Source organism: Thalassophryne amazonica, chromosome 19, assembly GCF_902500255.1.
Source record: "Thalassophryne amazonica chromosome 19, fThaAma1.1, whole genome shotgun sequence".
Classification (NCBI taxonomy): Eukaryota; Metazoa; Chordata; class Actinopteri; order Batrachoidiformes; family Batrachoididae; genus Thalassophryne; species Thalassophryne amazonica.
Window position 1 is genome coordinate 12,761,347 of NC_047121.1, and position 17,737 is coordinate 12,779,083.

The 17,737-nt window shown below is 39.8% G+C and overlaps 1 protein-coding gene across 8 annotated transcripts in view; it reads right to left on the minus strand.

Annotated features, from left to right (window-relative positions):
- dctn1b (dynactin 1b) overlaps positions 1 to 17,737 on the minus strand; it is a 160,335-nt gene that overhangs the window by 45,696 nt on the left and 96,902 nt on the right. For all 8 annotated transcript variants that reach the window (XM_034159869.1, XM_034159868.1, XM_034159867.1 and 5 more), the window contains 8 exons: positions 17,047 to 17,251; positions 13,844 to 13,922; positions 13,411 to 13,570; positions 13,103 to 13,207; positions 8,918 to 9,109; positions 8,696 to 8,812; positions 5,837 to 5,989; positions 2,806 to 2,966 (listed from right to left, as the gene is read on the minus strand). In XM_034159869.1, the coding sequence (XP_034015760.1) occupies positions 2,806 to 2,966; positions 5,837 to 5,989; positions 8,696 to 8,812; positions 8,918 to 9,109; positions 13,103 to 13,207; positions 13,411 to 13,570; positions 13,844 to 13,922; positions 17,047 to 17,251 (1,172 nt within the window). The remainder of the gene's footprint in view (positions 1 to 2,805; positions 2,967 to 5,836; positions 5,990 to 8,695; positions 8,813 to 8,917; positions 9,110 to 13,102; positions 13,208 to 13,410; positions 13,571 to 13,843; positions 13,923 to 17,046; positions 17,252 to 17,737) is intronic.

A 17,737-nucleotide genomic window follows, 5' to 3' on the forward strand; every position in this document is an offset into this window, starting at 1 on the left:
GCAGCCTGATGGAATATTAGATTATATCTTCTGTTTAGGTGTCAAACTGCAAGCAAACCAATAACAACCGAGTCTTATCTCTTACCCTTACCAAACATGCACCTGTGTTCTCATGGCAAAGGTACAACAGCAACAAAACACGCTGAAGACTCGAGTTCTGAATGTCATGAGGTGTGCTTCACACTTCGACATATATAGCTGACTCCAAGTTGTTAGCTGCACAGTCCTCCCTGGGAAAGCCACTCAGGAGCGTCAATAATCATGGTGCATCCAGAACGTATTCACAGCGCTTCAGTTTTTCCACAATCTGTTGTTACAGCCTTATTCCAAAATGGAGTAAATTAATTTTTCCCTTCAAAATTCTACTCACAACATCCCTTAACATGGAAAAAGTTTTTTTTTACACTTTTGCAAATTTATTAAAAATAAAACACTAAAAAAACACATGTACGAGTACATAAGTATTCACACCCTTTGCTCAATACTTTGTTGATACACCTTTGGTTTTGTCCATTCCTCTTTGCAGCACCTCACAAGATCCATCAGGTTGGATGTGGAGCATCGGTGCAAAGTCATTTTCAGATATCTCCAGAGATGTCCAATCGGATTCAGGTCTGGGCTCTGGCTGGGCCACTCAAGTACATTCACAGGGTTGTCCTGAAGTCACTCCTTTGATATCTTGGCTGTGTGCTTAGGTTCACTGTCCTGCTGAAAGATGAACCGTCACCCCAGTCTGAGGTCAAGAGCACTCTGCAGCAGGTTTTCATCCAGGATGTCTTTACATTGCTGCATTCATCTTTCCCTCAATCCTGACTAGTCTCCCAGTTCCTGTTGCTGAAAACATCCCCACAGCATGATGCTGCCACCCCCATGCTTCACTGTAGGGATGGTGCCTGGTTTCCACCAAACATGACACCTGTCATTCACGCCAAAGAGTTCAATCTTTTTCTCATCAGACCAGAGAATTTTGTGTCTCATGGTCTGAGAGTCCTTCAGGTGCCTTTTGGCAAACTCCAGGTGGGCTGCCATGTGCCTTTTACTAAGGAGTGGCTTCCATCTGGCCACTATGCCATACAGGCCTGATTGTTGGATTGCTGCAGAGATGGTTGTCCTTTTGGAAGGTTCTCCTCTCTTCACAGAGGAATGCTGGAGCTCTGACAGAGTGACCATCGGGTTCTTGGTCACCTCCCTGACTAAGGCCCTTTTCTCCCAATTGCTCAGTATAGACGGGCGGCCAGCTCTAGGAAGAGCCCTTGGGGATCTGACCTTCTTCCATTTACAGATGCTCACTGGGACCTTCAAAGCAGCAGAGGTCTCGGAGGTCTACAGACAGTTCCTTTGACTTCATGCTTGGTTTGTGCTCTGACTGTCAACTGTGGGACCTTATAAGTAAACAGGTGTGTGCTTTTCTAAATCATGCCCAATCAACTGAGTTTACCCCAGGTGGACTCCAATTAAGCTGTAGAAACATCTCAAGGATGATCAGTAGAAACAGGATGCACCGGAGCTCAATTTTGAGCTTCATGGCAAAGGCTGTGAATACTTCTGTACATGTGAGTTCTTTGCAATAATATAAAAAAAGTCCAGTGCTGTGAACACTTTCTGGATACACTGTAAACATAAAGATTTTCCAGGCTGATCTAAACTTTGCTCTTTTTGAGAACAGAAGTACAGCATCTTTGATGGGATGAAATCTGCAAACTTACTGTAAAGATGGCATCAAAAATTATGTAAGGCCACTTTAAGTGCAGCAAGTGAAAAAGAGTGCAGTTCTTGTAATGTTCTCATTGTTTGTGCACACTGATTTTCTGCTTGGGTTTCAGTTCAGAATGCCTCTAAATAACCTCAAATAACCAAAATTTAACAAACTCAAGTTTCAATGCAATGTGCCTTTGAAGAGCACATTAAATAAGACTTCTGCAACACACTACATACACTATAGTCAAACAGCAGAGTGACATTTTCCGCCAACTGTGTATCCACTGTTGAACGGCTCCATCACAGTCATGCAGCTGATCTGTGGTCATCCATCGGGTCAGTGTGCATTGCTTCCAAAAGCCTCGCAAACTATATCAGATTTGCGCAAAACTCTTTCCTCTACTCCACTGTCTCATTCATGCGTGCATGCATGTTTTTTGTTTTTGTTGCAGCTGCTTGTAGATATGAAGATTAGAAGTGTTATTTTAGTCTTTATTATATGATTCTTTATGTATTTTTGTGGATTTTTAAAAAAAATGTGCACCAATTTGTACTGATTTTTTTATTATTATCTTTCATTAAATTGGAATTTCTGATCTTAAAGGAGGGTGTGTTCAGTTTTGGTTCCCTGTCTGAAGTTTGGAAGGATGAAAGCCACAACTTAAAATGCACTGAATAATGAGCAGATTGAAAAGTCTGTGAATGTGTTCTGTATTCCCACACTAAGGTCCCTGCGCTCAGCCTGTCTATGAAATAATCTGCATATTTGACATTTATTTCATGCCCACACATCTTCATGCTTGTAACGTTAATTCAATGCATTTAAGATAATAATTTGCAACAGGCACTGAAGACATAATTTTACTCTTAAATAAATACAGAATTAAAATTTACAATAGTTTATAGCATAGTGAAGCATGGTGTGAGCTGTGTTAGACATGTTGAAAGTTAAACATTGAGTGTTACATGATCAACCTTTATTTAAAGTGCAGCATTAATTCAAAAATGCACAAACGCATTCATTAAAATTAGTATCCCCTCTTCTCATGGCAACAATAAATCACATAAAGTAGCAGCTGTGAAGGTGCGGTTTATGCAGATACGTACTGCTCGTATTTGTGCAGCGTGGCCTGCAGCAGACTGAGTGAGTAGCCGAGGCCGGCCGCAAAGCTCAGCTGCTCGCCGATGGCTCCCTTCAGCCCCACTCGCTCCACACAGTACTCATTCAAGTCAAACTTCTCCTGGGCTTGTTTGCTGATCAGCTCAGCCTGCACGTGCACACAGACACGATTTATTTTGAACTATAATACATATAAAGATATTCCAGGCTCTTCTTCCCCGTTGACTGCATGCCTGTTGGATCAAAACTCATGTCTGGAGAAAGTCTACCCACAAGCTTAGCCTGAGAATGATTGCAAAATAAACAGTGATGTTTCAAATCCCCCACAAATGCTTAAAAGTCTCATGTCTGCATTTTAAAATGGCTAGTCAAAAATACTTCTGATGTGTCAGCTGTTGCAAAAACCAAATCTGAACAGCTGTATCTGTAGCTGTTCAGATTTGGTTTTGTGTTAAGTAAAATCATAAAACATGTTTTTGCTTGTTGAGTCCAGGTGAAAGGCCTTTATTAAACAAACTCAATTTTGTATTTATGACATGAATGACTGTCAAACATTCTAAATTATGAAGTTCTTTAAGTAGAATTTGATACAATTCCCTTACCAAAAAGTAGTATATGCAAGTACGAGGTCTGTGAGAAAAGTAACGGACCTTATTATTTTTTTCAAAAACTATATGGATTTGAATCACGTGTGATTACATCAGACATGCTTGAACCTTCGTGGGCATGCAAGAGTTTTTTCATGCCTGTCGGTTACGTCATTCGCCTGTGGGCAGTCTTTGAGTGAGGAGTCGCCCACCCTCTCGTCGATTTTTTCATTGTTTAGGAATGGCTCAGAGACTGCTACTTTGTTTGATAAAAATTTTTTCAAAACCTGTAAGGCACAACTGAGTGGACACCATTCGATAAATTCAGCTGGTTTTCGGGGAAAATTTTAACGGCTGATGAGAGATTTTGGAGTTTTACTGTCGCTGTAAGGATGGCCCACGGCGCCTGACGGAGATCTGCGATCCGAGGCGGCGTCATCTCGCTGTTTCAAGCTAAAAACTTCCTAATTTCAGGCTGTGTGGACCCAAGACGTCGTGAGATAACAGAGAACTTTCAGAAGAATTCGGGATCATGAGTTTATCCAGACATTCCACTCTTAAAGGAGATTTTGTAATGAAAGAACGTGTGGGCAGATTCGCATGTCGGGCCGGACCCGACCGCGGGGGGGTCGCCACAGGAAAAACACCTCCGTTGGAAACCTTAACGGACAAGTTGGAACATGACCAAGCTGTTAAACAATTTCTCAGATACTCACTTGTTGAAAGCCATCAAAAGCCGCCTGAATTTTACAAATGGTTTTCAACACAGAGGTATTTTTCATGTCGCGGCACAGACGGATTTGCCACGTCGTCACGGATCCGACTCGGCAAATTTGTCTGCACGTTCTTTCATTACAAAATCTCCTTTAACAGTGGAATGTCCGGGTAAACTCCTGATGCCGGCTTCTTCTGAAACTTCTCTGTTCTCTGACGACGTCCTGGGTGAACAGAGCTTTAAATTAGGATGTTTTCAGCTCGAAACAGCCAGACGGACGCCACCTCCGACCGCGCCGCGCCGATCCGCTTTGTGGGCTGTGCTTAAAGTGAAAGAAACTCTACAATCTCTCATCAGCCGTTAAACTTTACACCGAAAACCAGCTGAATTTCTCGAATAGTGTCCACACGGATATCTCTCACCGGTCCTGAAAAAATTTGATAAAGCAACGCGCGCTGTCTCCCTGCAGCTTCTCAGACAAAGAGATTCCGACGGGAGGGGGAGTCCACACCTCACTCAAAGCCTGCCCACAGGCGAATGACGTCACCGACGGGCATGACAAAACTCACGCATGTGCACAAGGGTTCAAGCTTGTCTTACGTAAGAACATATGAATCAAATCAATTTATTTTTTGAAAAAAATAAAAAGGAACGCTTTTTTTTAATCACAGACCTCGTATGTTTCAAGTATACTTCTAGTTTACTTTTTATATACTTATCAGTACTATTTTTTGGTAAGGGTTCTTAATTTCTTTTACATTTTGCAAGGAGCTAATAGGATTAATAAATGGAATAGTTTTGACTGTGTTGAATGCTTGGTCTCCAAAGTAAAAGGTCAAAGAAGGTCGACGTGTCCATTGGATTCTATGACATGTGATATGTGTTTCCCCGTAACATGATAACTAAGCATGACAGATGGTGCAAACTATTCCATTTATTAATCCTATTAGCTCAACCAATAATTTGCATCACTTTTAACCAAAATTGAAGTAACTAACCTTTAACCCCTGTACAAACTGAAACTGACCTTTGTCACTATTTTTGCTGTTTTTACCCCATAACTCCATGGAATTCAGTCATAGATAGTCCAAACCGTTTTGGAATCATTTTGATAAGACAAATAATGTGGTGTAGTTTTCAACATGATTGGAGCTTTTTTTTAAATTTTGACCCCTGTGTAATTCTTTATTGACCCTGTAGCTCATTAGAGGTCAGCTCCAGGATGGCTCCATACCTGAAAATAAACATTAGTTAATTTAGAGTAAGTGTGCCAAATTCTATGCTTTTATCACAAAATGCACTACTGTTATGGAAATTTTAGCTAAGCTGCAACACTATGATACTGAATGTGAAATGACAGAAAGATAACACAGTAGCACAGAATGATGGTAGACATTGGGATATGATAATCCAGTCATGTGACAGATGAATGACAGGTCATGACAGTATTCCTCTAACTTGAGGGTTGCAAACTAAAATCTACAAATATGTGGAAAAAAAAGTCCAGTCAAAAAAAATTATTTAATGCTTGTAATGTTAATTCAATTCAAATCAATAAGACATGAAGTCCTAATGAAATGACTGAGGCCTCCATCTTTTTAGTTTGTAAAATGATTTTGTCCACCGCCAACCTTCATTCCTCTCTTTCATCCTTCCTCATCACAGCACACCAAACACACCATTATAGGGAATAAAAACACTTTATTTTCTGCTTACCTTGCAAATAAGCCTGGGAATAAGCAGCAGCACCAGTATGCAGTCATGGTCGCTACCGTGACGAAGGAAGGAGTCAGGCATGAAGGAAGTCAAAAGAGAAACATGCCTATTGGCCTGTCCCACCTCCATCTTCCTCAGCTCCATCTCAATGGCCTGGACATGTGAGTGCAAACATACAGTTAAAAACAAACAAACAAACAAACAAAACAGCTACATGTCACCTAAGGCCGTAATTATTGGATTAATTAATTTATGGATTCGCCGACTGTTCTAAAAATCACCAAGTCAGTGAAAAAAATTGCCAACAGGCACATTTTTGGATTTTTCCCACAGACTGCTTGGTGCGCCGGCCAAAAATTTCAAGACTTGAATGGTTTTCTTTCTTTCTTTCTTTGATCGTCGGTCTTCAGCCCCAAACAAGATGGCAGAACATGCCACATTTTGTGTGTGTATCGTTCATGAAAGAGGTGCGGGCGATAAACGGTTCTTTCACAGAGTTACAGCCCATGAAAATGTTGGTGAACATGTGGAGATGGAGGCAACAAAATATGTTCCATATCAGCAATCGTGAACAAAACAATCACCCTGGCACTGGACGAAAAAATGACGGTGTTGGAGTTGTCAGAATTTTCAGTCCTCAACACTTTTCCACGTCGTGAACCGCAGACATAAGTGTGATTTTGTGTCACAGTGACTTGGTTTTACAGTCGGCAAAAAATCACAGTCTGCTTGGAAGAAATTCTGCAGCTCTGCTCAAACAGACTTAAAAAAAAGCCAAAGCCTCTGAGTGTGTGCTGATAATCTATGAGCAGGACCTGAATGAACTCTGATCTAGGGCTGCCACAAATGACTATTTTGATAGTCGACTAGTCAACGATTATTTTTGCGATTAGTCGACTAGTCGGATCATACGTAATTTCCTAAATTAAGGCCTGCAGCATTTTCCGAGAAACGTCAGGATGAAAACATAAACATTTCCAAATCAGTGACTATTTCTTAGAGTTCATTTACATCAATCATTCAGAAATACAAACAGTGTGGTACTTTATAGTAAATCTGTGTCAGGTAGGCAGTTCTCAAAAAATAAATGTCCATGCTGGAAGGAGACAAGTGAGGGAAGCCACCAAGACAACTCTGGAAGAACGTTTGGATTCTGTGAGTGGAGAAACTGGGAATAGTGCAACATTTTTATTTTCATCTTCATTTTACATATAGTCCCAACTTTTTCTGATTTGTGGTTGTTTCTGTTGCATTTCTGAAATTACAGAACTGCTATAAAGAAAAGTATGAACATTTTATTGTGTTTTAAAACTTTGTGGAGCAAATGCAAACACCAAATTCCTATAAAGAAGGAAAAAGTACACAGACGTGCAGGAAAACTTTGATATAAACTGAACAGAGCAATGCAGGGTGACTTGGCTCCCCCTGTTTTTGTATAAATAAATCAGAATAAAATAAGAGGGAACTCACTTTGAAATTAATAAAACATATAGCTGCAGCTTATAATAACTTTGAAAAATAACAAAATTCAGCAGCTTGTATTTTTATTCTGACTCCAGTTCATTTTAGTGTGATGAAGTCATTCTTAAAAGTCATTTTTCTTTTCCTCATCAGTCATGTTTTGTGCTTGAACACTACATTAATCTTAAGATTGAATAAATACATACCTCTGGAAAATAACAGCTGTTAAAGTTCAGAGTTCTCACCTGCTTTTTGTGATCTGTGCCTCTGAACATCAGCTTCTCCACATCAGGCTTTTATTTTTATCCCATGCATGCGTAATTTTGGCTCAGTTGATTTATATATTCTCATTTTTAAGGATGTTTTAAGGATATTTGACAGTTTATTTCATCTCATGATCTCATAAATTCAGTATACGACGCGCACATTGTGTGAACAGGTCGGTGCCATCAGGACCGCATGGGTAGAGAAAGTGGAAAGAGAAGTAAAGGCAGCTCCACGCTTTGGTTTTGTTGTGTGTGTGTGTTTTTACATGTTCTCTCAGGTTAAATTCCTCTCTCTGATCCGCGCTCGCTGTCTCAGGCGCACTGATGGTTCCCTCGCTCGCAGTCTGCAGCCAGTTGCCCCCAAGCGCGCGCACACACACACACACACACACACAAACACCCCGACAGCTCCGTTGGTAAACTGTGCATTTTAAACGGCTTTGAACAAGATGGCCATTGTTTTAATCGGCCGTCTTTCCAAAATTTGAACATCCAAATGACAGCAGGACGGCTTGCTGCCTAAAACTATGAATTGAGAGAAAAACAAAGACTTAAATAAAATAAATGACTCATCGACTAATAAATTAGTTGTTGATGGTTCCAATAGTCGACGTAGTCGTGACTAGTCGACTAGTTGTGGCAGCCCTACTCTGATCAGTGAGGAGTGAAGAGTTAAAGTTATAAATTCAGATGAGTTTTGTGCTTTTTTCCTTTATATTTTCATGGTTTTCACAAAAGCATTTTTTTTAATTCACTTTTACTGTTTACGTTCAGTTCTTTGTTAAAAAAAACAAAAAAAAACAAAACAAAACAACGAATGTGTTTTGCCCCAAACATTGGCTGTAAACCAACGGAAAACATAAAATAGTTCAATTCTGAGTGTTGATTTAGGTGTCCTATTGGCTCAATAATAGCTTAAGTCAATCTAAACTTTGATTATTATTATTATTTTACTGATCAAACCTTCAAACAATGTTGTTTTTCCTCGACCAACCCTTGGCTTAAGGAAAAATCCTTAAGCCAAGAACTATGGCCTAACACGCATTTGAGGAAAATGAATCACAAGAAAAGGGGAAAACCATCCCACCCCCGCCCCATTGTGGATCACATTATTCCACTGCCTGTTTCTAACCTTGGCGTAAGCCTTCGTCTCTGCAAACTTAATCTTGAAATCAAACATCTCAGCTGGAGGCTGCTGCTGCAGCTCTGCTGATGCTTCCTGCTGGCTGGTCAGCTCTCTATTCACTTCCTGCAATGAAAACACAGCATCACGTAGAAATGTGTGCTAAAGTCACGTGCTGTAAACACTCTACAGCTGAACACAGCTGTGTCAGGCCGTTACAACCATCTTTACCTGCAGGTGGGCGGTGAGCTCACGGTACTTTTTGATGGTTTGCTGATAATCGGCGACAGTCTCTTGCGCGGCTTCCACCCGTTTCTCAGACTCTCGCACTCTTGCCGCTCCCAGATCCACCATCTCCCTCAGTTCCAGCTCAGTCTCCCTGGCATTCTCCTGCAGCTCGTCGTTCATCTCATTGATCGCTTCCTGTCATGTTGAGCCAGCGATAAACAGTGTTAAGGCCTAGCTGAGGTTCTTCATGAAAACATTATTTACTATAATAATACAACATAACAGTGCCTTTCATGTTTTTCTGATTTTGGCGTAACGTTCTCATTGAAGTAGCCTTTCCAAAGGCCACGCTATCTGCAGGTGGCGCTATTTTTCTAGGGATTATTCCTCATGCTAACCTCCTTACTAACAAGAACTGACAGCAGAGGGTTACGTGTCCCTGCACATACTGTGACTCAAATAATAATACACACAGTGAATTGTTCATTCATGGTTCCAAGAGCTGAGAACATTTTGAGTGGTACCTCCATCTGCATTCAATAATTTAACATAATTCAAGTTGTCCTCTCCTTCCATCCTATATGTATTTTTGTACAACAGTTGAATGGATCCTTGTCAACTGATTGGTGCTTTGTATGTCACGTGACATGATTATTCGCCCCATTTGTGATGCATTGCATTTAGAGTGCAATTTGGTTCCATACATTTGGTACTATTGTACTCTACGCGCACACGCGCAAATGCACGCACACACACACATACACACACACAATAGGGCTGCCACAAATAGTCGACTAGTCACGACTAAGTCGACTATTGAAACCGTCGACAACTAATTCAGTAGTCGACGAGTCGTTTATTTTATTCAAGTCTTTGTTTTTCTCTCCATTCATAGTTTTAGGCAGCAAGCCGTCCTGCTGTCATTTGGACATTCAAATTTGGATAAGACGGCCGATTAAAAGTGGCCGTCTTGTTCAAAGCCGTTTAAAATGCACAGTTTACCGAAGGAGCTGTCGGGGTGTGTGTGTGTGTGTGTGTGTGTGTGCGCGCAGAGTCAACTGATTGTAGACTGCGAGGGAGGGGGGGAAGATTCCTGAACGGAGGCACGAGACGTTACATTCTGCTGAGAACCATCAGTGCACGTGAGACAGCGAGCGCGGAGCAGAGAGAGGCTTTTAACCAGAGTGAACATGTTTAAAAAAAAAAAAGAAAGAACCAAAAGGTGGAGCTGCCTTTACTTCTCTATGCACTTTCTCTACTCGTGCGGTTCTGATGGCACCGTGCTGTTCACACCATGTGCGCATTGTATACTGAATTTATGAGATCATGAGATGAAATAAACAGTTAAATATCCTTAAAAATGAGAATAAATAAATTAATGGAGCAAAAATTACACATACACGGGTAAAAAACCCTGTTGTGAAGAAGCTGCAGTGATGTTCAGAGGCACAGATCACAAAAAGCATGTGAGAACTCTGAACTTTAACAGCTGTTATTTTCCAAAGGTATTTATTTGTTCAATCTTAAGCTTAATGTAGCGTTCAAGCACAAAATGTGACTGATAAGGAGAAAAAAATGACTGTTAAGGATTTTATATATATATATATATATATATATATGTTATCACTGTTAAACATTTGTAGCTTTGTCTTCTTTCTCATGAGAACGGTGTTGTGCTGTTTTGCACTTCACCCTGAGAACGTACGTGTTATTCAACCTTGTTTTAGCTTTGTCTTCTTTCTCATGAGAACGGAGATGTGCTGTTTTGCACCTGTCTTAATGCAATCCTGAGAATTCAATTTTGTTTTAGCACTCTGGGGTCAATCTGAACTGGGAATGAAGGACTGGATGTACTTATTGTTATAACATAACTTTGTTTTCGTAGCCGCTAACGACTGGGAGTAAAAGAACTGAAGGTTGAATTTTGACTGATTGTGATGCTTAGTGTTCCAGGCAGATGCAAAACAGCTGATAACTGCAACAGACGAACGAGATGTGCTGACCTGAAGTGTTCTTCCTTACAGCTGCACTTGACGTATGCGTTTATGTTATGGGAAGAAACTTGTCTTGCGTCATTACCCCCACCCTTAGGACAAGTTTCTTGTTTATGTGATGAGGGCGTCTCTTAATAAAAAGAGCGGAAAAGCAGGCCAGACTTTAGTGTAGCCTTGGTGTACAGCCTGGCCGCACTCCGCGCGTAATATTTGACTTTCTGTCTCACTGGTGTTTCTTGACTCTGTTTGTCTTGTTAAAGGTTTAAAAATGTTTGGAGGAGAAAATACCCAACAATGACTTTTAAAAATGACTTCATCACACTAAAATGAATTGGAGTCAGAATAAAAATACAAGCTGCTGATTTTTGTTATTTTTCAAGTTATTATAAGCTGCAGCTATATGTTTTAATTATTTCAAAGTGAGTTACCTCTTATTTTATTCTGATTTATTTATAGAAAAAATATGGGAGCCAAATCAGCCTGCATTGCTCTTTTCAGTTTATATCAAAGTTTGCCTGCACATCTGTGTATTTTCTTCCTTCTTTCTAAGAGTTTGGTGTTTGCATTTGCTCCACAAAGTTTTAAAACACAATAAAATGTTCACACTTTTCTTTAAAGCATTTCTGTAAGTTTAGGAATGCAACAGAAACAACCACAAATCAGAAAAAGTTGAGACTATATGTAAAATGAAGATAAAATAAAAAATGTTGCACTATTCCCAGTTTCTCCACTCACAGAAGCCAAAAGTTCTTCCAGAGTTGTCTTGGTGGCTTCCCTCACTTGTCTCCTTCCAGAATGGACATTTATTTTTTGAGAACTGCCTACCCGACAGATTTACTATAAAGTACCACACTGTTTGTATTTCTGAATGATTGATGTAAATGAAGTCTAAGAAATAGTCATTGATTTGGAAATGTTCATGTTTTCATCCTGACCTTTCTCGGAAAATGCTGCAGGCCTTAATTTAGGAAATTATGTATGATCCGACTAGTCGACTAATCGCAAAAATAATCATTGACTAGTCGACTATCAAAATAGTCGTTTGTGGCAGCCCTAACACACACACACACACACACACACACACACACACACACACACACACACACACACACACACACACACACAACAAATCCACTGTGCTGTAAGTTGTCTGATGTGATTTTTTTTCGCTCCACTGAGGAAATACAGTCTTTTTTTGGTAGTACATGCGCGCACAAGCGCCTTCCTGCATGTTCACATAAGCCGGACAGCGCTTAGCTTTAAAATAAACATGGAGTTTGTTTTGCTGACAGACAATGGTTTGATGCGCAGCATGGCGGACTTCATCGTCAGAATTATTTTTGGACTCCTATTTAGAGTGATGCACCACAACTGGATTAATTTCTGACCTTATTTTTTTTGTGGCACTGAGGAGGGACCAAAATTTAAGTCCCTTTTCTGTTGTTTGTAAATGAATATAACATAAAATGACAAGGATCTATTTTAGTCGTTATATAAAACAAATAATAAATGTTTTTACATTCTTCAATGGTATGAATATTTAATTCGGTGAAAGCTGGAACGTACCATTCAACAAGGCTTCGTTGAATGGTACGTTCCAGGTTTCACCGAATTAAATATTCATATCACTGAACTCATAAACATTCATTATTTGTATGTCATAAAAGCAACACAACACATGCTGTGATTTCATAATTTTTTTAAACACCAATAAAAAGTTTCTCATTTTCATCAGGTGTTATCCTTAATAAGTGTTATCCTTATTCCACTGATGTTACTACAGCAAGAAAGGAAACAGTGTATCTTTCTTGAACTATGACTCCAATCAAATAAGATGCAAACACTACAAGGAAGTACCTACATATTAAAGAGCGTGGCCTATACAAGAATGAAATGAGTCAGAAAACTGTGGCACATTAATTTTCTGTCCTTTAAATATGCACAGAGGTAAAATTTGATTTTGGGAAATGCAATGTTCTCCAGACTGAAGAAAAAAAAAAATCAATCCAGATTGCATTCCTTAAATTAATGAACAGAATAAATTTTTCTTTGTCTGAATCCATCATGATATTTTGTGACCTCTGCTTGTGCTGGTTTGTTTGTTGCAGCAGCTGATGGCCATAAATAGAGTTTTAGCTTCATCCTGGGTATCTTCTGTACCTATGCTCAGAGTGAGATGACATTTTTCTCTTACCAAATCAGTGACGGTCTCTCTAAGCTCCCTGACTTTCTCCTCCAGGTCCAGGTTCCGCTCTGTAAGAGTCTCCACCATCTCCTCTGCTCCCAAAGCAGCATCCACCTGAAGCAGAGAGCACCTCATCACTAGAAAATGTTATCATGACCGATGAATGAAAAAACTCCTGAATTTGGAGACCACCCAAAACAAAATCCTCCCCTGCATTTAAAAAAAAAAGAAAAGAAAAATTCATCCACGATTTGGGTGGCCTGCCATTAAGCTGAAACTGTAGAGTTTCAGCATAATCTATTTGACAAAACACTAACCTGCTCTTTCAGCTCATCAATGGTCTTTTCTGCCACTGTCATCTCTTCCTGCAGTTTTTCTTTCTGGCTCCTCAGAGCGTCCAGCTCCACGTTCTTCTTCTCCATCTGCTTCTGCAACTTCACATGTTCCTGCTTCTCAGACGCAGACAAATCACGCATCCTGATGCACAGGGAAAATACGCCATCACAGCACAGACCTTACTGCCATATCAACCAGTGGTTTGAATACAAGTCACGGAGAAGCAACACCAGTCAGATCGGGACTATTGCCGGGTTTCTTTCCTGCCTCACATAACCAATTATGTGTATATTTATCATCTTTTCTTTATTTACTCTTATTTTTAATGAAGCAAAACAACACTACAGTACTTTTCATTGCAAGCCTTACTGCTATGATGCAACAAGTTCATTTTGGGAAAAGCAGCAAACCTACCTGACCAGTGCTTCCTTCAGTCTGCTGTTCTGCTCTTCCAGTTGTTTGACATGGTAACTGGAGGCTGCACCATCTGAACCTGAACCCCAACACAAACAAAAATGGACAACTACACATCTGTATTTGAGATAAACTGTTGTGCATTTATTCAATATCAACTTCCAAGAAGATGTAAACAGTATCTGAACACTCCAACACATGGGTATCTTGAACGGTGCTATAGAAATTTACATTATTATTATTTATTTTCCCTTAAACAGAGCTGGATGAGGCACAGTTTACGATGTTGAGATTCTCTTTGGGAGTGACGAGGATGGACAGGATTAGGAATGAACATATCAGAGGCACAGCTCAGGTGGGACGGTTTGGAGATAAAGTCAGAGAGGTGAGATTGAGATGGACTGGACATGTGCAGAGGAGGAACCCAGGGCACATACAGTAGTGTTCAGAATAATAGTAGTGCTATGTGACTAAAAAGATTAATCCAGGTTTTGAGTATATTTCTTATTGTTACATGGGAAACAAGGTACCAGTAGATTCAGTAGATTCTCACAAAGACCAACAAGACCAAGCATTCATGATATGCACACTCTTAAGTAAGTAAGTAAGCTTTATTTATATAGCACTTTTCACAGACCAAGGTCACAAAGTGCTTCACACGATATAAATAGACAATAAAAACAACACATACAAATATAGAACAATAAAATAAATTGACACTAAAATGCCAGTTTAAAAAAAAGGTGTCTTTAGTTGCTGTCTAAAAACATCCACAGAATCCAGTGAGCGAAGAGAACAGGGAAGCTCATTCCAGAGGCGAGGTGCCACAGCTTTAAAAGATCTGTCCCCTCGAGTTTTAAAACAAGTTCTGGGAACCATCAGCAGGTTCTGATTGGAAGACCTCAAACTCCTGCTGGAAACATAAGGCTGGATCAGGTCCTTAATGTATTCCGGTGCCTGCCCATGTAGAGCTCTAAAGGTCAGCACAAGGATTTTGTAATTTATCCTGTAAAAAACAGGGAGCCAATGTAAAGACTTGAGGACAGGAGTAATATGCATTCATCATAGCTTAAGGCTATGAAATTGGGCTATTAGTAAAAAAAGTAGAAAAGGGGGTGTTCACAATAATAATAGTGTGGCATTCAGTCAGTGAGTTCGTCAATTCTGTGGAACAAACAGGTGTGAATCAGGTGTCCCCTATTTAAGGATGAAGCTAGCACCTGTTGAACATGCTTTTCTCTTTGAAAGCCTGAGGAAAATGGGACGTTCAAGACATTGTTCAGAAGAACAGCGTAGTGTGATTAAAAAGTTGATTGGAGAGGGGGAAACTTATACGCAGGTGGATCTGCAGGCAAATCAACACAGGCTGTTCATCTACAATGATCTGCAATGCTTTAAAATGGACAAAAAACCAGAGACGTGTGGAAGAAAACAGAAAACAACCATCAAAATGGATAGAAGAATAACCAGAATGGCAAAGGCTCACCCATTGATCAGCTCCAGGATGATCAAAGACAGTAAGTTACCTGTAAGTGCTGTGGCAGTTAGAAGACGCCTGTGTGAAGCTAATTTATTTGCAAGAATCCCCCGCAAAGTCCCTCTGTTAAATAAAAGGCATGTGCAGAAGAGGTTACAATTTGCCAAAGAACACATCAACTGGCCTAAAGAGACATGGAGGAATATTTTGTGGACTGATGAGAGTAAAATTGTTCTTTTTGGGTCCAAGGGCCGCAGACAGTTTGTGAGACGACCCCCAAACTCTGAATTCAAGCCACAGTTCACAGTGAAGACAGTGAAGCATGGTGGTGCAAGCATCATGATATGGGCATGTTTCTCCTACTATGGTGTTGGGCCTATATATCACATACCAGGTATCATGGATCAGTTTGGATATGTCAAAATACTTGAAGAGGTCATGTTGCCTTATGCTGAAGAGGACATGCCCTTGAAATGGGTGTTTCAACAAGACAATGACCCCAAGCACACTAGTAAACGAGCAAAATCTTGGTTCCAAACCAACAAAATTAATGCCTCACAGATGTGAAGAAATCATGAAAAACTGTGGTTATACAACTAAATACTAGTTTAGTGATTCACAGGATTGCTAAAAATGCAGTTTTAGCATAATAGTTTTGAATTTGTCGCATCAACAGCAGATGCTACTATTATTGTGAACACCCCCTTTTGTTGAACAGGTGCTGGCTTCATCCTTAAATAAGGGACACCTGATTCACACCTGTTTGTTCCACAAAATTGATGAACTCACTGACTGAATGCCACACTACTATTATTGTGAACACCCCCTTTTCTACTTTTTTTTTTTTACTAATAGCCCAATTTCATAGCCTTAAGAGTGTGCATATCATGAATGCTTGGTCTTGTTGGATTTGTGAGAATCTACTGAATCTACTGGTACCTTGTTTCCCATGTAACAATAAGAAATATACTCAAAACCTGGATTAATCTTTTAGTCAGATAGCACTACTATTATTCTGAACACTACTGTAGGGAGAAGGATGCTGAAGATGGAGCCAACAGGCAGGAGGAGAAGAGGGAGGCCAAAGAGGAGATTTATGGATGTTGTGAGGGATGACATGCAGATGGTTGGTCTGACAGAGAAAGATACAGAGAACAGGGTGAGATGGAAATGATTGATCTGTTGTGGCAACCTCAAGCGGGAACAGCCGAAAGAAGATTATTTATTCTCCCTTGCTGTGTGACAGTATGTGTAAATAGACTCTGTGCATTCTATTTTATGCACTCTAGATATTTGATGTTTGAGAAATGTCAGGACTACAGGAGATAGTTATTATTGTTGTTATTGTCTTATTGTTTTTATTAATTCTTCATTTTTCAGCATGAGCCTTGTAGTCACAGGCTCTTTTTAATAACTATTCCTTATGTTCTTCTTTCAGCTGCTCCTGTTTTGGGGTCTCCACAGCAGCTCACCCATCATTATACTGCATTAATAATATTCTTTTTTTTTCTTAAATATTAATGATTGCAAACAATCTTTGGTTTTTCTTCCTTAAAAATGTTTTTCAGACAACACTAACACCAAGTGATGAGAGATGGAATAATGTGATATTTCCCATAGTCTATGTATGAATGTTTCCACATTCAACTTAATAAAAGAAAAATGCATCAGAACTAAAACGTTTTCCCTAACAAGAGCATAAAACATGTCTGTATCTTAGCAGTACCTTTTTCTTCAATCTCATGTTTTAGGATCTCAAGGTCCATGGTGAGCTCATCCACTTTTTCCTTGAGGGAGTCTACCTCCAGTTGCAGAGATTCTGCCCTCTCTTCAGCCATTTCTTTATCCAGTGTGGCCATCTCAATTGCATCCGCAGTGTCTGACATTTCCTCCATGTATCGCTCCTTGGCCTCAAGCGCTTCTTTTGCCTCCTGAATGTAAAAAATAATGTTTTCATTAATGGGGATATAATTTTGTTTTTTTTGAAACAGGCAATTCTTCTCACAAATCCATCTTAATTAATGTCATTGCATTTTTTAAAGGTGCTTAAATTATACATTACACATTAATATAGCAGTCTACAGTTATTTTCTGTGTTAAGACTGAGTGGTTCAATTGCTTCCTGAGCAGAGAATGAAGCAACACTCCTTCTGTGCTCTGAGGTTTTCTGGCCAGTTTATATTGCTGGTCGGGCCACGTGTGCATGTTTAGTGCATGACAGTTCCATGTGTGCACGTTTTGTGCATTAGATTTCCATGTGTGCATCTTTAATGCATGTGAGTCTGGCCCTATGAAACAACTGCCCCTCCCCACATTAATAATGACACACCTTTTACTCACTCAGGGCTTGAAATAGTATGTGCATGTGCTAGTTTATGCACGTATCATTCGAGCGGTGCACGTAATTTTATACTGCA